Source organism: Somniosus microcephalus, unplaced genomic scaffold (genome assembly GCF_052327205.1).
Source record: "Somniosus microcephalus isolate GS21.2 unplaced genomic scaffold, FLI_Smic_1.0 unresolved_chr4, whole genome shotgun sequence".
NCBI classification, from domain to species: Eukaryota; Metazoa; Chordata; class Chondrichthyes; order Squaliformes; family Somniosidae; genus Somniosus; species Somniosus microcephalus.
Genome location: NW_028225182.1, coordinates 35,695,978 through 35,721,480, shown reverse-complemented (window position 1 = coordinate 35,721,480; position 25,503 = coordinate 35,695,978). Strand labels below are relative to the sequence as shown.

The 25,503-nt window shown below is 50.0% G+C and overlaps 1 protein-coding gene across 1 annotated transcript; it reads right to left on the bottom strand.

The window, feature by feature from the left end:
* Positions 1-272: 272 nt before the first annotated feature.
* LOC147090520 (zona pellucida sperm-binding protein 3-like) lies at positions 273-24,802 on the bottom strand. The gene is made up of 10 exons (XM_085977042.1): positions 24,372-24,802; positions 23,724-23,839; positions 23,533-23,636; positions 23,265-23,442; positions 23,111-23,172; positions 1,061-1,125; positions 893-984; positions 657-806; positions 456-589; positions 273-379 (listed from the first exon to the last, which is right to left on the bottom strand). The coding sequence occupies exons 1-10, from the start codon at positions 24,771-24,773 to the stop codon at positions 273-275; spliced, it is 1,410 nt and encodes a 469-aa protein (XP_085833168.1). The 5' UTR covers positions 24,774-24,802.
* Between the last annotated feature and the right edge of the window lie 701 nt (positions 24,803-25,503).

Here is a 25,503-nt window from a genome sequence, read left to right as displayed (position 1 = left end):
TTCCAGTTGCCATCCTATTAAGGCCACAATCTTATTCCAGGTGCAAATGCCTACTTTCAACTACCCAAAACTGAGCGGTGTGTGGTGAAATTGTCAGTTAAATATAGGCCTCCAAAACTGGTCTAGTGTCATTTAGACAACTTAGGTCAAACCACCATGACAGTGTATTTAAAAACCAGTTCAACACCAAAGACTGTAACTCAACCAAGTCACATTTCAATTTTATTGAAGCATTTTTTGACAAATAAAGCCGCTCAATTGAGGGAGAGGATTCAGTTGTGTTTCCTGGACAGTAGGAAGGCCACCAGAGAGGTGGAGATCAGGACCCCAGCTGCCAACGTCACAGCCACGACCAGAAGTAGCTCAGAACACACATCACCTGCCGAGAACGAGAAGCCAATATGGAGTCAGGAGTCACAGGACTGGAATTGGGTTTTCATACAATCAACACTCACCTCGATAAGAACTCGGAACATCCTCACGAGTCCCAACAGCTTCACTATCCACCGAAAGAACCAGGTCCAGATCTACATCCAGAACGATCAGAGGTCCAAGTGAGGCCTCACTCTCCCACACAGGCTCAGATTCTGCAACAATTAGTTCCATCCAGTTACAAAACATCCTTCTTCACCCTCAACACCCAACACAACATTCCAAGCTCAGATGGGACCTCCCTCCTGCACCTGGAGTGTGGTCTTCCTCCAGATCGCAATCTCTCGCCCCTGCAGTTGCCCCCATCACAACAGGCACAAACCTCATTGGATCCTTCCACCAGGGACAGGCCCAACTCGTTCACCAGGGACCATCTAAACAAGGAAGCAAGCCATCAGTCAGAATGCATCCATACGCCAAAAAGAAAGAGGTCCACCATTCGGGGGTAGATTCCTCTCACCGGTTGGCTGGCTTGTGGAAGGAACAGGCTTTGTTGACCGAATCCGGCCTTTGATCTGCTGCAGCTACTCTCAGGTGGCAACTGATGAAGATCTGCAGGAGACACATCCAGGAGTTACTCAGCGTCAACGCTCACCGTCTTACCTTCCAACATCTGGCCAACTCTTACCAGGTCCCTGGCATCCTCAAAGAAGCGGAACGCATCCAGGTTGAACCAGAGCTTGTCCCGGTGATCTCGCGGCGACACAGAAGACGAAAGGGAGTTTTCGCCTCGGCTGTGTCAACAGGCAACTGGAAAGAGGGTGGGAAAGAGCTGCCCGATTGCCTGCCTCTCTTCCGCGGCCACGTTCGCGCCCGGGTGGCCCTGGATATGGAGTACGCGGTATCCACTGGCAGGCTTGAGGCCTTCCGCGACCGGTGGGCGCCGCGGAGAATGGAGTGCATCACCACCCCCGGCAACCAAATTTTAATTTGATTTGTTAAGGTTCCTTTCAAATTTATGTTAATTTACAGACCTTATCGTTTGCGACCCTTTAAAAAGGGAGCACGTGGTTGACTTTTAATAGGCCGTTGCCTATGATAAAGAAAGAGGCAGAGATTGGGTTGACCTTCTCCAAAACCATCAATAGGAAGACACTGGGCGATGTCATCAACCAAAAACCAAACCAAAGTGCCCCCATTGGGTGGAGAGCTTTGGGAACCATCGGCCCAAAGTCGCCTGTAAAAGAAAAAAATAAAGACTTGTATTTATATAGCGCCTTTCACAACCTCAGGACATCCCAAAGCGCTTTACAGCCAATGAGGTACTTTTTGGAGCGCAGTCACTATTGTAATGTCGGAAAGAAAGCAGCAATTTGCGCACAGCAAGCTCCCACAAACAGCAACGGGATAATGACCAGATCATCTGTTTTTAGTGATGTTGATTGAGGGATAAATATTTGCCAGGACACCTGGGGATAACTCCCCTGCTCTTCTACGAAATAGTGGCCATGGGATCTATTACGTCCATCTGAGAGGGAAGACGGGGCCTCAGTTTAGCATTGCGGCCGAAAGACGGCACCTCCGACAGTGCAGCACTCCCTCAGTCCTGCCCTGGGGTGTCAGCCGAGATTATTATGCTCGAGTCTCTGGAGTGGGACTTAAATCCACAAACGTCTAAGTCAGAGGCAAGGGTGAGTTTGGGATCGATACAGGGTTATGGAGAGAGCAGGGCAGTGGGATTAGTTTAGGATTGATACAGGGCTATGGGGAGAGAGCGGGGCAGTGGGATTAGTTTGGGATCGATACAGGGTTATGGAGAGAGCGGGGTAGTGGGATTAGTTTTGGATTGATACAGGTGTAGGGGGTTTCTCTTGCTCTTTCTGGTCTCCTGCCAGGCTTCGTGCAATAATTACCCTTGAGTGGTTCGACCCACTCCCCCTACGGTTCTAGACCTTGGACTTAGGTGCAGAGAACAGTAGTGCAGAGAAAGAACTCAATAGACCAGGTTGAATAGCACGAAATGGATGCTTTTATTTTTAAACAGTTTGAAGCATTACAAAATACATGTCATAGGCACAGATTAAAGTTACTACAATCATGCACAAATTTATGAACTTGACTCTATGGAAATGGGGAACACACGGCACATCGAAAAAGGGGAAACACATTACGATTTCCCTTAACTCCCTCCCCTATACCTAAACTAAGTTTCGACCTGGGGAACTTGGGATCATGCTCACCACTCTCGAAATCGCGAGAAAGGGGGGTTCGCAGCCTTTTTGGCACCGCTTTCCGTCGTCACGTGGATTTGGAAACTTCTGGCGCAGTCGATATTCTCTCCTCCCTCGAGGCGGTGGGGTAGACCCAGCCTCGATGAGCGCTCGTTAAGGTTGAGATCCACAATCGTGGGTTTTTGTTCATGGAGCAGACCTAGATGCAGGTTATGCACATGGGAGAATCTTGTGGCCTAGATCGCCAGTCCTCCAGAGGGTTTCTTCTCCGTCGGCCTGGGTCGTCGATGATCTCCCGACCCCAGTACCCGGGCCACCCTCGTCGTCTTCTCGTCGTGGCCGAGCCTTGTTTGGCTGAACACCGACCACGTTGTCCTTTTTCCGAAACCGTCCGTCTTTAAAAAGACGAAAACGTTTTCATCGATCTGCCGAAGTGGAAGAGGCGCCGATCCGGGCACCGTCCGCCCTTCGTTCGTTCCTCGTAGAAGAAAGTTCTTGAAGAAATGGAAGCCTGAAGTCGAAGAAGTTGTTCAAGTAACCCGAAGTCCGAAGTAACTTAGATGGACTTTCAATCCATAGTTATACTCTTTTGGGACAGTCTTATCTCCCGCCAAATCATAGTCCTGTCTTTGTATTAATTTTGGCGGGCAGAAATCTCTGCAGGGGCGCGTGATAACTTAAACTGGCCTTCCTGGCCGATAATGTCTTTCAATGTCTTTTGCATTGTCACCGTGGCTCGGTTCGCATATTGATCGGTCCGGACATTTTCCTTGATGGCTGCTAAACAGTTTTTCCTTTGTACGATAAATGGGTATAAGTGTTTTTACATTGTCCGCCCATATCTTGATGGGCCCCATCCTGTACTTATAATCCATTGAATATGTATGCTGTTGCTCTGAGTTTCGGTTCCCAGAGACTGGCTTTCGTGGGCTCACTGTCTTCAATCCACAAGCCTGTCTGGCTTGCAGTAACAGAAATAAAATGGTTCATAAACTGATCACGGGGCCTGGCGGCCATTTTGTATGCCCTTTTATCAAAGGTTTTTCTGTGCAAGCTTACTTTGGTCAATAAACAGTCTTATTTTATCCAGTTTTCTTGCGTGATTTTTGCTGAAAATTGCGAATCTTACAGGCCCCCCTGTGATACTGATAGCTTGCTTAAAGTATCAATAATCCTTGATGAGCAAATTTTCCCTGATTCCCCACATCCAAACATTCCTGGCACTTAACTATCTATGCCCCTCACGACACATGCAGTTCCCATTTCCGGAGAAAATGAAAATTACCTCATGCACATTTGGAATCATAGACAGCAAATCTTAAACTATAACACCTTCACCTGTCAGATGGGCAGGGGTTGATACCCTTTTGCGCCATCTGCATGCATCTTTTATTAATCCAAAAAAAAACTTAAGAACAACTAATAACATAACAATACTTATTTCCTTATAACCCAAAACAATCAACAAAAATTTTTTTAAATGGAGGGACGCTTAATCTTATACTAGCAGCTTAGAGTGGGGTATCTGCTTCCCCCATTCGCACATAGCGTTCTCTCCATTCTCCTGTGCTCTCGTGCCTCTGGAGGCGTTTGCCTCTTTTGCAATGCACGAAGAGCAAAAATATCACAATCAAAACCTGACATACTACTAGGATATGGGATGCTATTCTAATCCAGGCGGGGACCTCTATGTTGGTGAACAAGTCCCACCATGGTGGGATGGTTATGTCCAATATGTCTTTTCCTATCTCTAAAGTCTTCTGCTCCAGTGTGTAGAAATGTTTCTGCGAAATTATAACGGCTTTTAAAATCTTGGTGAGGTGTTCTGGAAGAGGGGGAATGACATAACCAAAATGCGCGACAAATCGTTGTAAGTCTGTGAAATTCTCTTTGATAGTGAGGTGTACGGTGGAGGGCGCAGGAATGGGAACAATTCGTTGTTGTGCCACTTGAACCTCGGCCCTGGGTTTGAAACAGAAACTGCTATCACCGACCGAACACCACTCGTGTTGTCCATATCGGTACTGAGGCGCTGCAGTGGTGACGCAGTATGTCCCACCCCCGATATATGCTACCTGTGGGGGCACATGGTCCTCTGCCATTGCCTCCATGGTGCAATTCACCGGCTTCGCGCTAGCGGTTCTGAACCCGCACTGTGGTTTCAAAAAGGCATTCAAGTGCTGGGGACACAGGATGATGTGTGCTCCCCGGCTCCGACATCCCGAGAGGTCGGTGCCTGTCATCGTACGCTCCCATCTGATGACGTAAGGCGGGACCACTGCGTAACGAATGTGTGCGCCCCCCTGAATGACTCCAATGTTCTCTACTCTGTATACCGGGGCGGGCTTTGCTGCGGGACCCAACACCGGCATTCTTACTACTATTCCCATAATAGTGTGATTCGAATGTCCGCAGTCCACTGGAACTGGGTATGCTTCTGCGGCTAGTCTGAGCTGGCACGGGCTTAATGCATTCTCAAAAGGGTGGAGCGCTTGCAAGTGCTTGTTGCTGATCCAGGACGGGACCAAACCCTGTTTTAAATCCTCAAGATTACTGCGGCCCTCGCCCAATAACCACGCCCCGTACAGCACACAGGCCTCGTTTTGCGCAGCTTGATCGGACGCATTCCGATCCTCCTTAATGAGTGCATTTACCGTTCTCGCGTGTTTCTCCAGCTCAGCAATTATGTCCTTAAAGTGTAGTGTCATGGCCTGGTCCTCATGCAACTCAGAACCCACGACCTTGTTTTCGTCTGTCAATATGTTCCTTAACTGGGCTTTTAAACCGTTGATCTGTGTCTGCAGCTCCACGTTATCTAGAGCGTTGACAACAGATGTCCCGGTATTAAAAGCAGTGAATATGTAATTTACAGTACCCCTTCTTTGCCTCCCGACTCGATCCAAAACTTCTGGCGGTGTGGTGTATAATTTGTCTCTGTCGATGTCGGCAAAGTCAAATTCGTAAAATTGTCTAAACATACTGGTTAACAGGACCTGGTATAATTGTTCCGTTTCTTTGGGACACCACTCCGGCAATCTTACCTCAGTGAGATTTAAAATCACTGAGGCCACCGCGTAGTGTACCCCTTGGTACAGCACCTGACCGGTGGGTACCAATACTAAACCGTTCCCGGGTCCCTTGGTGGTGGTTGGGCACCCTCCTTTCTGGGCTAGTGCTACCGGAAGCGTGGGCAGGGGCTTGCGTGGGCGGGTGATGAGTTCAGTGGCGTTCACCGGAATAGGGGAGTATGGGGCTCCGCACGCTCGAGTGCTAACATCCCATCCCATCCCCTTCCCTTCATCCTGCCACTGCCTCTGGAAGAAGATGGACACGCCCTTGGGGCAGACGTGTCTCGAACCCCACATACAGACATATATTCCCTCATCCGGTTCCCACCATTTGTCCCAACACACACGTAATTGTCCGTGAGTTCCCGTAATAGTCCGATGGGTATTATTACCCAGTCGCTCCCACTCGACCGTAGAGTTTCTCATGTCCTTTCCCAGCTTTCGTAGCCACCACCATCACCTTGGTGGTACGTTCCCATTGCACACCAGACAAATCCTCTTTCCCACGGTGACGCTGACTCTGGGCGCTAGGATCCTCACTCGAGGGCACGTTAATGAAGTCTCTTGGTAGGCAAAACCAAAATTGCTGGAATATTCCGTAGAATTCGTTCCCAGCCAACCTGGCCATCTCCCTTGGTGGAAGTAGGTGGCGGTTTCCTCTACCTCTCGCTCCCCCGTCCCATCCGTTGCGATGGGGGCCGTGTCCCCGGAGCACCCGAAAATGATGACGTCCTTGGTGCGGCCTCGGTAGGCCCACCCGCACCCGATCGCCATGAACGCGACGACAATCCTTTCCATCGTATCCCAGGTTTCTGTAACCAACAAAATGATGTAGCCGGGCTCCCGATAGGTGCTGGCCTAAATTAATTGGACGCGCGGGTTCCTGGACCCCGCTCCCTAACAAACACACATACCGGGCAGACCTCAAAATTGTACTCTTAACACCATATACTTTACATTCCTTAAACTATGACCATAATTACCTATCTTAACTTATGTACAGCGCCGCCCTCCGTGGGGCGGCTTTCCGAATCCCTGTGAGGTCTGTCGTGTGCCACACCCTGCGGTGGGGCTGCATTGATCTTTGGCCTTGATCCCCCGCAGCCTGTCGCTGCTGAACGGGGATCATGTCTTCCTGGGGCTGCTTTAAACCGTGGTTGGGGAGGATGGGGAGAATCTGGCCAAAATTTTCTGGGCTGGGGCGCTCGAGCCGACCTACGAGGGGCTGCTTTGGGTTGGGCTCCCGGGGCCGATGGACCTGGGGTCGTGACTGTTACCGTTACAGCCTGTGGTTCCTCCACAGCTGCCGGCTCCAGCTCCCCTCCCTCAGGCTCCGTCCCCCCGGGGTCGGGATCTGTGGCTTCCGACTCCACCTCACCTGTCCCTACAGGTAACGAGTCTCCACCCCCACTCCCTACCTCCCCCAAGCTTGAGTCGAGGGCGGGACTGCCGTCCTCTGACTCTTCCTCCTCCGTGATTGGGTCTAAAGCGAGGTTGAGCTGTTCGGGCTCTCCCCTGCCTAAATCCCATTCAAAAGATGAGACCTCCCACTCCAATGGGATGGCCTCTCCCTTCACGCAGGCTACTGCTCCAGCCTGTGTGGTCTGTGACTCTGTTACAGGCTGAGGATCTTTGTTCTCAGACCTGGTCCCCTTTGGTGGCCCTTGTGTACCCGGTTTAAACAGTTTACACTGGTTGATGTGAAACCATTTGGTACGTCGGGGCGTCTTCACTGCATAAACCATGGGGCTGGCTTTGTCTACAATGCTGTATGGCCCCATGTACAGTGGTTCAAAACTCCCTACCCTGGCGTAGTTTCGGACCATGACCTGGTCCCCGACTACCCACTCTTGTTGTTTCCGAGGTTCCAACAACAGTTTATTTCCCTGGTGCTGTCTTCCCATGTTCCCAGCCGCCTGCCCATAAATCTGTCTCAGGCGCTCCAAGAGGGTTTGGGCGAATTTGTCCCGTTTCACCTCTCGGAGCTGGCCCTCAGTGAGCACCGGGGCTAGCACATGGGTGGGTGTTCGCATGATCCTTCCAGTCATTAACTCGTGCGGGGAATACCCCGTGCTTTTGGACTGGCTGGCTCGGATCCCCATGAGGACTAAAGGCAGGACCTCCGCCCATTTCTGGGGCGAGCCCATTGTCTCTTTCCTCAGCTTTTCCTTGAGGGTCCGATTCATACGCTCAACAATCCCGGATGACTGGGGATTGTATGCTACGTGCCACTTTCCCTCAATGCCCAAGAGCCTGAGGGCGTTCTGCATTACTTGACCGGTGAACTGACTCCCTTGGTCGGACTCTACAAAACGGGGGAGTCCCCACCGTGAGAACACTTCCCGAATCAAGATCTTAGCAGTACCCAGTGCCGTAGCTGTTCTGCACGGGAAGGCTTCTACCCATTTGGTGAACACATCTACCAGGACAAGGCAGTACTTATAGCCTCCCTGGGCGGCGGGCAGGGGCCCTATGTAGTCGACCTGAATCGACTGCCATGGTCCCTCTACCCTCCTGATGTGCCCCATGGGCACCTTCCTTTTGTGGGGGTCTGGGTTGTTAGCAGCACACACAAGACAGCTTGCGCAGAACTCGCGGACATCGTCCCGAAGTCCCGGCCACCATCCCGCCTGCTCCACCCGTTGCCAGGTGACCTCAGGTCCGGGGTGTCCCGCTCCTGGACCCTCGTGGGCCAATTGCAGGAATTCCCTTCGGTGCTGCTGCGGCACAACCCACTGCTCCTCTCGGAACAGCATACCTTCTTTGACTGTGAGGGCTGCCGTACTGTACGGACCTTCTACCTGTTTGCCCTCTGTGATGGCTTTTAGGACTGCTTTTAGGGCGGGATCCAGGGTTTGGACGGTCTTTAGGTCTGGGGGCAGTGTCACCCCTGTGTTCCCGGGAATTCCCTCCCTGCCTTGGATCGCCGCCACGGGTCCGGGTTCGTATGGGTCCCAGAGAATGCCGTTGCGGGCACCCTCCCTGGCTAGCGCATCCGCCTGCTGGTTGCCCTGACTGCGGGGTTCTGTAATGGAGTGAGCCTTCACCTTATGGATGAACACCTCTCCTTTCTCCCCCACAGCTGCTAGGATCTTCTCCAGCAAGGGCTTAACTGTTAAAGGCCGCCCGTCCGCGGAGGTGTACCCGCGTCGGGACCAGATGGCGAGGTACTCTGTACACGAATTGCACGTGAACATGCTGTCTGAGCAAATCGTGTATGGGGTTGGGAAAATCTCGGGGTGGGTAACCACGTATGCCACCGCGGACAGTTCAGCCTGCTGCGCGCTCATAGTGCTGGGGAGCTTAATTGCCAGGGCAATGTTTGCCGCAGGGTCATAAACTCCACACCCTGTGAGTCGCTTGCCGTCAGCTACAGTGCTAGAACCGTCTACGTAGATCTCGCGGCCCGTGGGATGTATCCCGGCCCGTAAACCTATGTTAACTTCCCATACCCCTTCTACGGAACATTGATGGGCTGTCCCGGGATATGCCATATTGGCTGCGAGCCTTGGCGCGCAGAGGCCTTTGACTTTGAGATCCATCTGGGAAAGGAGGAGGGTCCAGCGCGCAATCCGAGCGCTGCTTATGGTCCCATCCTTAATCCTCCCGTCCAGAAGCATCTTCGTGGGGGTGTGATGGGTGAGGAGCGTAATGGGAGAGGTCCCTGTGAAGATCACTGATCTGTTCACAGCCCAATGCGTGGCCAGGAGATGCCGTTCGCAATTGGAGAAACTCCTCTCCACATCCGTGAGCACCCTGGAGGAATAAACTACTGGTCTTAGCTTGCCGTGCCGCTCTTGGAGCAGCACTGCGCTCAGGCTGTCCCCACTAGCGGCTACCTCCAGAAAGAACTCCTCTCCCCCATCTATGGCCCCTAGGGCTGGCGCGGTCTGCAGATCTCTTTTCAACTTCTCGAATGCTGCCTGGCACCCCTCGTCCCAAGACCACTCGACTCCCTTGTGTAAGAGTCGAAGTAGCGGGGCCGCTGTGGCAGCATAGTCCTCGATGAAATCTCTGCAGTACCCGGTCAATCCCAAAAAGGACCTTACACCCGTTACTGTGTTGGGAATCGGCAGATCTTGTATAGATTCCCGTCTGGCCTTATCTATGGCTCTTTCCCCAGCGCGGATGGCCAGACCCAGGAATTTAACTTCCTGCTGGCCGATCTGGGCTTTCTTTGGGTTTACTTTGAAACCCTTCCTTTCTAACAGTTCCAACAATTCGGCTAACAGTGGGCCGTGCTGCTCCCTTGTATCTGTGAACAGGAGTAAGTCGTCCACATACTGCACTATCTGGTTGGGCTGGCTGAACTCTTTCAAACTCCCCGCCATGCACTGATGGAAAATGCTGGGGCTGTTGTGAAAACCCTGTGGTAAGCAGTTCCAGGTGTACTGTTGCCCTTTGAAAGTAAAGGCAAACTTGTACTGGTCCTCCCGCCGCAGCGGAATGGACCAAAAACCGTTCGAGATGTCCAGCACCGTGAATGTGGTCGCCGATGCTGGAATACTCCCTATTAAGTCTGCAACTGCTGCTACCGTGGGCGCGCAGGCTGGGATATTACTATTGAGGACTCTATAGTCCACCGTGGCTCTCCACGAATTGTCCGGTTTCTTTACCGGCCATAATGGGGAGTTCACGTGGGTGGCTATCATCCTCAACACGCCCTGCTGTACCAATGAAGATATTGCTGTCTCCATGTCGGGTTCTGCCTCCTTGGGGAAATTATACTGCTTTTGGGGTCGGATCATGGGGTCCCCGTCTACGCTGGCTTCGAACCCAGTGACTCTCCCGCAGTCGTGCTTGTGGGTGGCGAACGCGGTCAGATTTTCTGACACACGCGCCTGCAAGTCCGTTGGGACGTTTGTTATCATGAGCTCGAGATCGTAACCTCCTGATGGCTTCATAGTGCACAGGGCCCCCTTTTCTTCCTTCCCCGGGATTACGACTACCTTACCTAAACCGCCCTCGGCTCCCCAGAGACAGTGATTTCTCAGGTCCACGAGGATCCCGTGTTCCACCAAGAAATCAGCCCCGAGGATGCCTTTCCCCCCCCCTCTTTCCACTTCAATAGGATGCACGTCCATGTGGTGTGGAGCGCTCCCAACTGAATGGAGAGCGGGAGGGAGTGCGCGCCAGCCTGTGCTCTACCTGTGAAACCCGCTACTAAATATGGAGCCTGGGCGGACAGAGGTGAGGCAAAAGGTTTGTCTGTGTGGATCACGGTACACGAAGCTCCCGTATCCAACAGGTAACTACCCCTTTGTTTCTCCACCTCCATCTCCACCACAGGTCTTCTCCAAGCGTCATAGCGGAGCGGACACAAGTAGATGGGCTGCGCGGGCGTCAGTCATTTAGGTGTTTCGGCTGGGGTCTCGGGGGCGATAGGGCTGTTAGCAACCGCTACCTTCCCCTGCCAGGTCATCAGAGACCGCATAGTCTCCAAGACTGACTCGATCGCAGCGGGGTCCACAACCGCACCACCCCCTTTATTCGGGGCAGAGGCTACGGTTGGGTTCTGGACTGGTGTTGGGGCAGCGGCCTGCACTTGTGGTTGTGCTGGTGTTGGGTAAACTCTCGGGCCGTTGGCGACTCGGGCTTGGGCTTGATCTTGGGCTGCGGCGAACGCTCTCTCCCTCTTATCCTTCCAAGGATTCCTACAGTCCTTGCGCCAATGACCCTCCTTCCCACACCCGTAACAAATGCTATTTGCTTGGGGATGGCGATTTCCCTCCTGACGCCATTCCTTTTTAGCAGAGGCTGCGGGTCTCACCTCATGCACCTTTCCTTTCACAACAGGCGTTTTCTTGCCCTTGTTGTTTCTATAACTGATCGTGAGCTGATCTAGTACTACTTCCTCCGTGGAGCGGGCGTTAGTGGGGTCAAACCATGCTTTGGCCTGTTCCTTCACTACTGGCAGGCAACCTGCTGCCAGGCACCGAAGCCAGTGAGCCCTTTGTTCGCCATCCAGCCCGGCCCGGGCCGGCCCGCCCGGGCAGCTGCGCCGATACACTGGCCACAACCTGTCGGCGAAAACCCGTGGGGGTTCTCCCTCTAGCTGCACTGTCTTTTCTAAACGGAGGAACGGAGTTCCGTCCCCCTCTCCCATGATCTCCAGAATCTCATCCCGTAGCAACTCATAGTCCCTGTGCCCTCTCTTGCTCTCGTCAGGGAGACACTGGAGGAGCGAACTGTCCAGGGAGAACAGCAGCATTTTAGACTGTTCAACCCCGTCGCAGTCATTGACTGCTGCGGTCTGCTCCACGTCCCTGAAATGCACGGAGGGATCTCCTGACTCGGAGAGTTTTGGGATGTGACTTATCATCTCTCTTAGCTGTCGTGCGCTATGAGGCATTATGATCTGACTCTCAAGGGGTCCGTCATCGCCATTTTCTTCATTTGGACCGATCCTCCGGTGTCTCGTTGGACACATTGGCGCCGACCCCGACTCTACTGTCTGGGGTTGCTCTACCTCAGGGCTCTCTTCCTCTACCGTCTCCGTCTCCTGTCCCGGAGTCCAAGACTCCTCATAGGCAGGAGGCGCAGAAGGTTCGGGGGTTGGTACCCCAACTGCCTCTTGTGGAATCGGTCTTTTGGATTCCTTGGCTAGCAACAGCTGACTCGCTGGTGGATTTATGAGACACACCAACCCGTTTGCCTTCGCTAGGGCCTTTCTCAGGTCCTCTAGCTCCCGGCGGCAAGTGCTGTGGTCGGTGTTCTCAGATCTATCCTCCATGGCCATCTTATATGCTGCCCTGGCTCCCAGGAGCTTTTCCTCTTGGGCATCTACTTGTTTGGCTAGACGGGAACACCTCTCTCTCATTCTACCTTCACTGGCCTTGGCCTCAACGACCTGACATTTTAAATATTCTACCCGGGTTTCGTGGCAGCGAATTACAGAGCGGCGTTCCTGGTTCAGCACGTCAAGCGATTCAATCAGTTTTTGACCTCCCGCAACCTTTTCCTCTACGCCTTTAAGCAAGCCGTTGATCTGGACTGTCTGTGCTGCAACTACCTGGTCCAAAAGCTGGACTTGCTTCTTGTAGCACATCAGCCAGACCGCCTTTTCTACAGATTTCTTATGCTCTCTACCCGCTGTCCACTTGATGGCTGCGTCTAGCGGGCGCCTATCCCTTAGTAGATCAGATATCCATTGTTTTGTGAGGTTGACTTTTCCGAAAACATAATCTGCTATTCTTTCATCCATCACATTTCGTTTATTCAGATCTTGATCTAACACACTACTTTCCTGCTGCCAAGGTCCTGCCGCGGTCGCCATTTCTGTAGGGGGCTTCTCTTGCTCTTTCTGGTCTCCTGCCAGGCTTCGTGCAATAATTACCCTTGAGTGGTTCGACCCACTCCCCCTACGGTTCTAGACCTTGGACTTAGGTGCAGAGAACAGTAGTGCAGAGAAAGAACTCAATAGACCAGGTTGAATAGCACGAAATGGATGCTTTTATTTTTAAACAGTTTGAAGCATTACAAAATACATGTCATAGGCACAGATTAAAGTTACTACAATCATGCACAAATTTATGAACTTGACTCTATGGAAATGGGGAACACACGGCACATCGAAAAAGGGGAAACACATTACGATTTCCCTTAACTCCCTCCCCTATACCTAAACTAAGTTTCGACCTGGGGAACTTGGGATCATGCTCACCACTCTCGAAATCGCGAGAAAGGGGGGTTCGCAGCCTTTTTGGCACCGCTTTCCGTCGTCACGTGGATTTGGAAACTTCTGGCGCAGTCGATATTCTCTCCTCCCTCGAGGCGGTGGGGTAGACCCAGCCTCGATGAGCGCTCGTTAAGGTTGAGATCCACAATCGTGGGTTTTTGTTCATGGAGCAGACCTAGATGCAGGTTATGCACATGGGAGAATCTTGTGGCCTAGATCGCCAGTCCTCCAGAGGGTTTCTTCTCCGTCGGCCTGGGTCGTCGATGATCTCCCGACCCCAGTACCCGGGCCACCCTCGTCGTCTTCTCGTCGTGGCCGAGCCTTGTTTGGCTGAACACCGACCACGTTGTCCTTTTTCCGAAACCGTCCGTCTTTAAAAAGACGAAAACGTTTTCATCGATCTGCCGAAGTGGAAGAGGCGCCGATCCGGGCACCGTCCGCCCTTCGTTCGTTCCTCGTAGAAGAAAGTTCTTGAAGAAATGGAAGCCTGAAGTCGAAGAAGTTGTTCAAGTAACCCGAAGTCCGAAGTAACTTAGATGGACTTTCAATCCATAGTTATACTCTTTTGGGACAGTCTTATCTCCCGCCAAATCATAGTCCTGTCTTTGTATTAATTTTGGCGGGCAGAAATCTCTGCAGGGGCGCTTTGTCTTGTAACGGAGCCGGTGATAACTTAAACTGGCCTTCCTGGCCGATAATGTCTTTCAATGTCTTTTGCATTGTCACCGTGGCTCGGTTCGCATATTGATCGGTCCGGACATTTTCCTTGATGGCTGCTAAACGGTTTTTCCTTTGTACGATAAATGGGTATAAGTGTTTTTACATTGTCCGCCCATATCTTGATGGGCCCCATCCTGTACTTATAATCCATTGAATATGTATGCTGTTGCTCTGAGTTTCGGTTCCCAGAGACTGGCTTTCGTGGGCTCACTGTCTTCAATCCACAAGCCTGTCTGGCTTGCAGTAACAGAAATAAAATGGTTCATAAACTGATCACGGGGCCTGGCGGCCATTTTGTATGCCCTTTTATCAAAGGTTTTTCTGTGCAAGCTTACTTTGGTCAATAAACAGTCTTATTTTATCCAGTTTTCTTGCGTGATTTTTGCTGAAAATTGCGAATCTTACACAGGGCTATGGGGAGAGAGCGGGGCAGTGGGATTAGTTTGGGATTGATACAGGGCTATGGGGAGAGAGCGGGGCAGTGGGATTAGTTTGGGATTGATCCAGGGCTTTGGGGAGAGAGTGGGGCAGTGGAATTAGTTTGGGATTGATACAGGGCTATGGGGAGAGAGTGGGGCAGTGGAATTAGTTTGGGATTGATACAGGGCTATGGGGAGAGAGTGGGGCAGTGGAATTAGTTTGGGATTGATACAGGGCTATGGGGAGAGAGTGGGGCAGTGGAATTAGTTTGGGATTGATACAGGGCTATGGGGACCATGTGGGGCAGTCAGGTTAGTTTGGGATTGATACAGGGCTATGGGGAGAGAGCGGGGCAGTGGGATTAGTTTGGAGATTGATACAGGGCTATTCGGGTAGAGCGGGCCAGTGGGATTAGTTTGGGATTGATACAGGGCTATGGAGAGAGAGCGGGGCAGTGGGGTTAATTTGGGATTGATACAGGGCTATGGGGACCATGTGGGGCAGTCAGGTTAGTTTGGGATTGATACAGGGCTATGGGGAGAGAGCGGGGCAGTGGGATTAGTTTGGGATTGATACAGGGCTATGGGGAGAGAGCGGGGCAGTGGGATTAGTTTGGGATTGATCCAGGGCTTTGGGGAGAGAGTGGGGCAGTGGAATTGGTTTGGGATTGATACAGGGCTATGGGGAGAGAGTGGGGCAGTGGAATTAGTTTGGGATTGATACAGGGCTATGGGGAGAGAGTGGGGCAGTGGAATTAGTTTGGGATTGATACAGGGCTGTGGAGAGAGAGCGGGGCAGTGGGATTAGTTTGGGATTGATACAGGGCTATGGGGACCATGTGGGGCAGTCAGGTTAGTTTGGGATTGATACAGGGCTATGGGGAGAGAGCGGGGCAGTGGGATTAGTTTGGAGATTGATACAGGGCTATTCGGGTAGAGCGGGCCAGTGGGATTAGTTTGGGATTGATACAGGGCTATGGAGAGAGAGCGGGGCAGTGGGGTTAGTTTGGCATTGATACAGGGCTATGGGAAGAGAGTAGATCAGTGGGATTAGTTTTGGACAGTGACGGCTGATTTACCATTTTGGACAGGTGTGGCCCACACTGCCTAACCAAGCCAACTTGTTCCCATGGCAATGGGGCCTTGGCACAGTCCTCCCAGCAATCTGCCTGACACTTTTTGCGTAGTCTTTGTGATGAAATGCCAACAAAAAAGACAGGGCTGAAGTGGGAACTGCCTGACCATCGTGAGCCGGAACGCTCAGCCGCTGAGTCGAGGACATGACTACGACCCCTGCACTGGAAGTCTCGGAGAGGCAGGTTTGGAATGCTGCATCGGAGAGAGAGAGCTGGCACTGATTTGATGGGCTGAACGGCCTCCCGCTGCGCTGCAAACCTCGGGGGTTCAGAGACACCTGAGCCAACAAACTCATCTGATTGGCGGTCCGACAGAAAACCGCTCCCACCGCACGTGCTCAAAAGTTTCTACCCCCATCGCAGGCAGAAGAGTCTGTGATCTTCAAATGTAATGCACTGCCTGAAGTGTTGTGAGGCATTTTAACGTGGTAAGGAACCATATAATTGCAGATGTTATCAATAAACCGGAAACCTGCCCCAACAGTAGATCATAGAGTCATAGAGTCATAGAATTTTACAGCACAGAAAGAGGCCCTTCGGCCCATCGTGTCTGCGCCGCCCATCCATCCCTGTCCAGTCTAATCCCATTTTCCAGCATTTGGTCCATAGCCTTGTATGCAATGGCATTTCAAGTGCTCATCCAAATGCTTCTTGAATGTTGTGAGGGTTCCTGCCTCTACCACCCTTTCAGGCATTGAGTTCCACATTCCAACCACCCTCTGGGTGAAAAAGTTCCTCCTCAAATCCCCTCTAAATCTCCTGCCCCTTACCCTGAATCTATGCCCCCTTGTTATTGACCCCCCTACTAAGGGGAAAAGTTCCTCTTTGTCTACCCTATCTATGCCCCTCATCATTTTGTACACCTCAATCAGGTCCCCCCTCAGCCTTCTTTGCTCCAAGGAAAACAACCCCAGCCTGTCCAGCCTCTCTTCATAGCTGAGGCGCTCCATCCCAGGTAACATCCTGGTGAATCTTCTCTGCACCCTCTCCAAAGCAATCACATCCTTCCTATAGTGAGGCGACCAGAACTGCACACAGTACTCCAGCTGTGGCCTCACCAGCGTTTTGTACAGTTCCATCATAACCTCCCTGCTCTTATATTCTATGCCTCGGCTAATGAAGGCAAGTATCCCATATGCCTTTTTAACCACCTTATCTACCTGTTCCGCTGCCTTCAGGGATCTATGTACATGTACACCAAGGTCCCTCTGACCCTCTGTACTTCCTAGGGTCCTACCACTCATTGTGTATTCCCTTGCCTTATTTGTCCGTCCAAAATGCATCACCTCGCACTTTTCAGGGTTAAATTCCATTTGCCACTTTTCCGCCCATCTGACCAACCCGTTTATATCGTCCTGTAGCCTGAGGCTTTCCTCCTCACAATTTACCACCCCACCAATTTTCGTGTCATCTGCGAACTTACTGATCATACCTTTTACATTCTCATCCAAATCATTTATGTAGATCACAAACAACAAGGGACCCAGCACCGATCCCTGAGGTACCCCACTGGACACAGGCTTCCAGTCACAAAAGCAACCTTCGACCATCACCCTCTGCCTCCTGCCACTCAGCCAGTTTAGGATCCAACGCGCCAAGGCACCCTGGATCCCATGGGCTCTTACCTTCTTGACCAGTCTCCTATGCGGGACTTTGTCAAAAGCTTTACTGAAGTCCATGTAAACCACATCCACAGCATTTCCCTCATCCACCCCCCTAGTCACCCCCTCGAAAAATTCAATCAGATTTGTCAGACATGATTTACCCTTGACAAAGCCATGCTGACAATCCCCGATTAATCCTTGCCTCTCCAAGTGGAGACTAATTTTGTCCCTCAGAATTTTTTCCAATAATTTCCCTACCACAGATGTTAGGCTCACTGGCCTGTAATTCCCTGGTTTATCCCTGCTACCCTTCTTGAATAATGGTACTACGTTAGCTGTTCTCCAGTCCTCTGGTACATCCCCTGTGGCCAGAGAGGTTCTGAAAATTTGTGTCAGAGCCCCTGCAATCTCCTCCTTTGCCTCCCACAGCAGCCTGGGATACATCTCGTCTGGGCCTGGGGATTTATCCACTTTTTGGCCCGCTAAAACCGCTAGCACCTCCTCCCTCTCGATGCTAATATGTTCAAGTATGTCACAGCCCCCTTGCCCGATTTCTATGTCTGCATCGTCTTTCTCCATAGTGAACACAGATGCAAAAAATTCATTTAAAACCCCGCCTACATCATCTGGCTCTACACACAGATTGCCACTTTGGTCCCTAATGGGCCCTACCCTTTCCCTGGTTATCCTCTTGCCCTTAATATACTTATAAAACATCTTAGGATTTTCCTTTATTTTGCTCGCCAGTGTTATTTCATGGCCCCTCCTCGCCCTCCTAATTTCTTTTTTAAGTATGCCCCTGCATTTTTTATACTCCTCGAGGGCTTCTTCCGTCTTTAGTCTTTTGTAACTGCCAAAAGCCCCCCTTTTATTTCTAATACATTTTTGTATATCCCTTGTCATCCAAGGTTCCCTTTGCTTGTTGGTCCCACCCTTGACCTTTACAGGAACATGTTGGCGTTGTACTCTCTCTATTTCCCTTCTGAAAGTCTCCCACTGTTTTGATGCGGATTTTCCTATAAGTAGCTGCTCCCAGTCCAATTTGGCCAGATCCTGCCTTATCATATTAAAATCGGCCTTCCCCCAATTTAGAACCCTTATTTCCGGGCCGTCTTTGTCTTTTTCCATGACCACCTTAAATCTCACCGAATTGTGGTCACTGTCGCCAAAATGCTCTCCTACTGACACTTCCACCACTTGCCCGGCTACATTCCCCAGAATTAGGTCCAGTACCGCCCCCTCTCTTGTAGGACTTTCTACATGTTGGCTCAAAAAGCTCTCCTGGATGCACTTTAAGAATTCTGCACCCTCTAAGCCTTTCACACTCTGACTGTCCCAATTTATATTGGGGAAGTTGAAATCCCCCACTATTATTACCCTATTATTTTCACACTTTTCTGAGATTTGCCTACATATCTGTTCCTCTATCTCCCCCTGACTGTTTGGGGGCCTATAGTACACTCCCAGCAAAGTGCTTGCCCCCTTTTTGTTTTTAAGTTCTACCCATATGGCCTCATTAGAGGAACCCGCTAATATATCATCCCTCCTTACAGCAGTAATTGACTCCTTAATTAATATTGCAACACCCCCTCCCCTTTTACACCCCCCTCTGTCTCGCCTGAAGATTCTATACCCCGGAATATTGAGCTGCCAGTCCTGACCCTCCCTCAACCATGTCTCCGTGATAGCAACAATATCGTACTCCCATGTGTTCAACAACAACTTCAGTTCATCCACCTTATTTGCAAGACTCCTTGCATTAAAATAAATGCCTTCCAGCCCTGCCATATTCTCTTTTGCCTTCACATATTTGCTTTGCCTTCCCAGCTGACTTATTTTTCCCTCTGTATTTGGCTGTAAATCACCCCCTACTATAGCTCCACTCTGTACCCCATCCCCCTGCCAAGTTAGTTTAAACCCCCCCCAGCAGTGCTAGCAAACCTCCCCTCTTAAAGGTGTCAGCCGGTAGCACACTTGCCTCTGAGTCAGAAGGTCGAGGGTTCAAGTCCCACTCCAGAGACTTGAGCCCATAATCCAGGCTGACACTCCCAGTGCAATGCTGAGGGAGTGCTGCACTGTCAGAGGTGCCATCTTTTGGGTGAAACGTTAAACCGAGGTCCCATCTGCCCTCTTAGGTGAATGTAAAAGATCCTACGGCTGCTATTGGAAGAAGAGCAGGAGGAGTTCTCCCCAGTGTCCTGGGGACAATATTTATCCCTCAATCAACATCACTAAATACAGATTATCTGGTCATTTTCACATTGCTGTTTTTGGAAGCTTGCAAATTGGCTGCTGCGTTTCCCACATTACGACAGTGACTCCATTTCAAAAGTACTTCATTGGCTGTAAAGCGCTTTGGGACATCCTGAGGCCTCCAGCCCTACAACACCCCCGTCTCCGAGATATCTGCACTTCTCCAATTCTGCCCTCTGGAGGATCCCAGATTTCAATCGCTCCACCGTTGGTGGCCTTGTCTTCAGCTGCCTGGGCCCCAAGCTCTGGAATTCCCTCCCTAAACCTCTCCAGCGCTCCATGCTCCTTAATACCTCCCTCTTTGACCAAGCTTTTGGTTATCTGCCCTAATATCTCCTTATGTGGCTTGGTGTCAAATTTTAATTGAAAGCGCTTCTGGGACATTTCAGTACGTTGAAGGGGCGACATAAATGTAAGTGGTTAAGTATTGACAACAGTCCTACTGCAGATTTCAGCCAGCATTCACTGACCAGGGTCGGCCACGAGAGATACAAAAGTGTGCTCGTTAAGTTTGTGTGGATTCTAGCCCCACCTGATGTTGGAGATCCAGTACGGCAACTCAATCCCACTTGGGGACCTAGTATGTTGGTTAGACATAATTATTTTTTATTGCAGGTCCCACACTCACGTCAGAGATGTTTAGAAAGAACAATCTTTTATTTATACAGCACCATACCACGTTCAGGATGTCCCACCAACAACTTAAACATTCACTCCCCCCACCACCGGCACACTGTGGCTGCAGTGTGTACCATCTACAAGATGCACTGCAGCAACTCACCAAGGCTTCTTCGGCAGCATCTCCCAAATCCATGACCTCTACCAGCTAGAAGGACAAGGGCAGCAGGCGCATGGGAACACCAGCACCTCCAAGTTCCCCTCCAAGTCACACACACACACCATCCTGACTTGGAAATATATCGCCGTCCCTTCATATAGTCGCTGGGTCAAAATCCTACAACTCCCTGCCCAACTGCAGCTGGACTAGAAAGCAGCTCACCACCACCACCACCACCACCTTCAAGCCTAACTAGGCATGGGCAATAAATGCAGGTCTTGGCAGTGACACCCACATCCCATGAACAAATTAAAAAATGCACTTCATAACCAATGAATTACTTCTGAAATGTAGTCACTGTTGTCAGAAACATGGCAGCCCATCAAGAGCCTACAAACAGCAATGTGATAATGGCCAGATCATCTTATGATGTTGGCTGATGGATAACAATTGGTCAGAGGGAAGAACTCCCCTGCTCTTCTTCCAAAAAGTGCCACAGGATCTTTTACATCCACCCGAGGGGCCAGAAGTGGCCTCGGTTTAACTTCTCATCCGAAAGATGGCACCTCCGACAGTGCAGCACTGGGAGTGTCAGCCTGGCTTTTGTACTCAAGCTTTCTATAGTGGGATTTGAACCTACGACCTTCCGACTCAGGCTAGAGCGCTGTCCACTGAGCCACGGCCAAGACCGAAAGCCATTTAAGGGGCCTTCAGAGATGCAATTCCTCAGGTGACTAATCCTGCAGGTTAACAAGCCATCGACAGCACAGAAACAGGCTATTCAGTCCAACTAGTCCATGCTCCACACGAGCCTCCTCCCACCCTTCATCTCACCCAAACAGCATATCCTTCCTCCCTCATGCTTAGAGCTCCCCCTTAAATGCAGCTACACCATTCGCCTCAACCACTCCGTGATAGCGAGATCCACATTCTCACCACTCTCTGGGTAAAGAAGTTTCTCCTGCATTCACCATTGGAGTCATTAGTTAGTTACTACCTTGTAGTTACAGGCCCTGAGTTCTGGTCTTGCCCACAAGTGGAAACATCTCTATCTAACCCAGTCATAATTTTAAACACCCTCAGCCTTCTCTTTCCTAGAGAAGGCAACCCAAACAGGTCAATCTTTCCTAATAAGCCAAATCTCAGTTCTGGCATCATCCTAGTAAATGTTTTTTGCACCCTCGCTAGTGCCGCTATCATTTTTAGAATATGGACATCTACCCCATGTAGACTCATTATCCCAGTCAGTTATAGAGGACTAAACAACCTCCACTTCTAGTAATAAACTAATCCCAGCATTAAAATTTCCAGGAACATTGCAATTTCATGGGGTTCAATAATCAGTCCCACGAACCTCACTCCACAAGAGCCCCACAAACCTCCTTAACAAGGGACAAACAGCAGGCCAAGATAACTCGCTCCAGGCAAACACTTCCAAGTTGCTGTTAATAAACTAGTGAAATGGGGCAGATACCCCAGTAGCCCGATATCTGGTGAAAAGATTAAATACACTCAGCAGGCATGCCACTGGGTCGAGAATCATTAATGGAAGTAAATAAATATGGAAAACTTCCCATATTCAGAATGCAAATCCCCAGCCTTAAATCAATGACCAAATGTAAGCAATAACCATGACAGATTTGCTAATTTCACCACTTTATTAATCACAAGTTGTTGCGCAGGGTTTGCTTGTGTTTCCTGTACAGGAACAAGGCGATCAAAGAAGCAGAGATCAGAGAGACAGCAGTCACAGTCAGGGCCACCATCAGGACCACCTCAGACTCCACACCTAAACAGCAATGAGAAACCAACAGTGAGTGAAGGAAATACTGAGAGGGAAATGGAAACTAGCAGTCGGCCAACTCACCACCTGGAGACCTCTCCGCCATCCGTTGCTCAACCTCATTAAGGGACTCAGTTGCCAGGTCTGTCACATCAGTGTCCAGAATGACCAGGGGTCCAAGGGAGGCCTCACCCTCCCACTTCAATTCAGCATCACTCCCTGCAATATCAAACATTCCAGTTAGAGAGAGGGTAAAGGGCAACCTCCAACATCTAGAGAATCAATGTCCTACCAGCTTCAGGTACAAGATCCCTCCTTCCTCTGGAATCAAATCCAAACTCCCTTGTGGCACTGCAGTTGCCCAAGTGACAACAGGCACAAACGTCATTGTTGGATACTTCCAATGGAGCCCAGCTAAACAAGAGAATCAGTTTCACAATCAGGTTGGGCATCACTTCCCCACACAACACATCCCTGAGGGAGAGAGGGGGCACTTACACATTCTGCATCTTCTGGAAAGTACAAGCTTTGCTCATGGAATCTCTCCGATCCACTGCAGCAACCTTCAGGTGACAGGAGATGAAAATCTGAGGGACACAGTCAACACAAGTCATTATATAGTGACTCCCTCCCAACTTGGGAACTCAATGAACAGGTGGATTCAGGGGACAAGTAGCAGAATGGATAGCAAGCTGGCCAGAAACAGAGAAAAGTGGTTAATGTTCGTGATTCATAGGATCACAGGATATACAGCAGAGGGATTTCAGGGGAAACTTCTTTACCCAGAGAGTGGTGAGAATGTGGAACTCGCTACCACAGGGAGTGGTTGAGGCGAATAGTGTAGATTCATTTAAGGGGAAGCTAGATAAACACAGGTGGGAGAAAGGAATAGAAGGATATGTTGGAGAGTTAGATGAAGAGGGGTGGGAGGACACTCATGTGGAGCACAACCCAGTTATGCAGATTGGCTGTAAATACTTTGCAATGGTCGGCTTCCTCTTACCAAGGAACGGTCATCTCCAAAGAAGCGGAACGCATCCAGGTCAAAGTGGAGCTTGTCCAGCTCACGCCCGTCTCTTGGCAACACGAAGGTTGAGAAGGAGTCCTCAGCTTTGCTGTCCAGGAGGCAACTGAAGAAATAATTTTTTTAAAAAGGGACATGGAGTGAATCAAGAGAAGCCATTGAGACAGGACTAGCTGGAGAAAGCAGAGTGCTCCTTACCCATTGTAGTCAATGATGCTGTATCGCGGGGTGGAGTCCGTGTCTGGGCTTAACGTAGCGACACAGCGATCAATGTAGAGCTTCAGGGGCATGTGGTTGGTCATTGAAACAGAGGCCTCAATGTGAATGAGGTCACCCAGGTAGTAGACAGTCGAGGTGCGCTCTGTGAGCCAGTCATCTGAAGTACAAGAGGGACAAGGGTTGGAGACTGGGTACAACTGCCAATGGGTGACTACAGGAAATCATTCCACATCCACCCATCACATACCGTTCATTAGGCGCAGAGAGAATGACAGAAGCCCCTCTCCAGACTTGGTCGAGCTGAACGGGATCCAGGTGGGCTTGATCGGGTTACTGCTCACATTGCCCTTCCTGGAAAGACAACGGAGCCATTTTAGGACAAGGTCAGAGAACTACACCAGCTGTAGACGTTATTTGCGACAGTGTAAAGAATCTTACCTAAAATAGTGGCACTCAATGGGAACGACAGCTCCATTAGTTCTCACAATGACAGATCCATGGGCCTTGGGGGTGTGGTTCAGGTGGGTGGCGTAGACCAGGAAATCTCCAGACATCTGAAAGACATCAGGTTCAGAAATGGACAACATTCTACTCAGGTGGTTGGAAGTTGTGCAGCCTCAGCAGCTAAAGCAAGGAGGGGGATTGCAAGCACAAGACAATTAAACAGAATAAAGATTCAATGAAAGGACAGCTTCACTTCAATAAAAGGAGCCACAGGTTGATAATTTAGAGCAATGAATAGAACAAGATTAAAGCCTCATTTAAGCCAGACTCCCCTGTATTCTGATACAAAGGAGTGGAAGAAAAAAACCTCAATATTGTAGATAACTAAACCCCCAGTGACCTGAAAATCCACAAGACAGGATGTAAGGAAGGAAAAGTTAAGAACTAAGTGAAGGATCAAGGCCAATAAGGCCGAGATCAAAGTTGGAGACACTCAGGAAAACCAGTTAAAGCAAAGGACAATACATAATTCAACACAAGTCTGGAGGTTTTAAAAGCAGGAGACAGGAATCAGGGTAGGAAAAACAAGTTGGGTCTATTCCAGACACCAAGCTTAGAGCAAGAGTTGAGGAATCACATTACCTTCACTCTGCTGCCACACTCATGGAGCCCATAGTCAAAGAGGACAGTGTGGTTCTGAGAGTAGATCCCGGTTGACGGACAACCTGCCGTCCCCAGGGTCAGGTCAGCAGCTTTAATCAGGTGCCTGGTTCCAAATAAATCCATCTGTACCCTGACCAGCAGGTTGTGCTCTCCACACTGCACCCTCACAGTCTGCAGTGGAGACACACTGCGCCCCTCAGACACACTGAAACCGGAGCCAAAGGGAGACCCAGGAGAAGGGACTCGCTGAGGCCCAGGGGTGGCTTTTACTCTTCTCCATGGAAACCTCTGGCCCCCAAACTGTTGCCAAATATCAGAGGAACAAACAGCTCCAACTAACACCAGCACTGGGAGCAAACCCCTCACTACAAAATCCCCCATGATACTAAACAACTCAACTATCCCTGCACCCACCAACAAGCACCTTTTATACACACAACCTGCAGTCACATTGAGACAATTAACCCCAATCTCCACAATTTCTACCCAATCACAGAACTCATGGATTTATTGCCAGGAGGGCCTATTTTAATTCAACCAATCGGAGTGACCCTTTTGATTGGGTGGTTAAGCAAATCTACAGTAATCTTTTTTGTGTGGGTGATTAACCAATTAGTTTATAAATAAAACTTTAAAGGAACCTTAACAAATTAATTTAAAATTTGGCTGCTCTTTTTGATTAAAGCAATTGACTGTAACTTAAGAAAACATTCGACCAATTAGGGGTGCTCTTTTGATTAAACTAATCAACTGTAAATTAATAAAACTTTAAATAAAACTTGAAAAAAAAGAAAAAAAAAGAATAAAAAAAGGAAAAGAAAGACAGAACTGATGGATTTATTGCCAGGAGGGCCTATTACAATTTGGTCAATCACCCCCACCTGAAAGAGTCCCACAAGGGCACATTTTGATGGGCACCATTAATACAGTAGTCATCCACTTTGGATCTAAAAAGGATAGATCAGCGTACTTTCCCAATGGTGAGAAGCTCGGAATTTAGAAAGTTAAGGGGTGATTTGATTGAAGTTTTCCAGATATTAAGGGGAACCGATAGGGTACACAGAGACAAACTAATTCCGCTGGTTGGGAGTTCAGGACAAGGGGACATAGC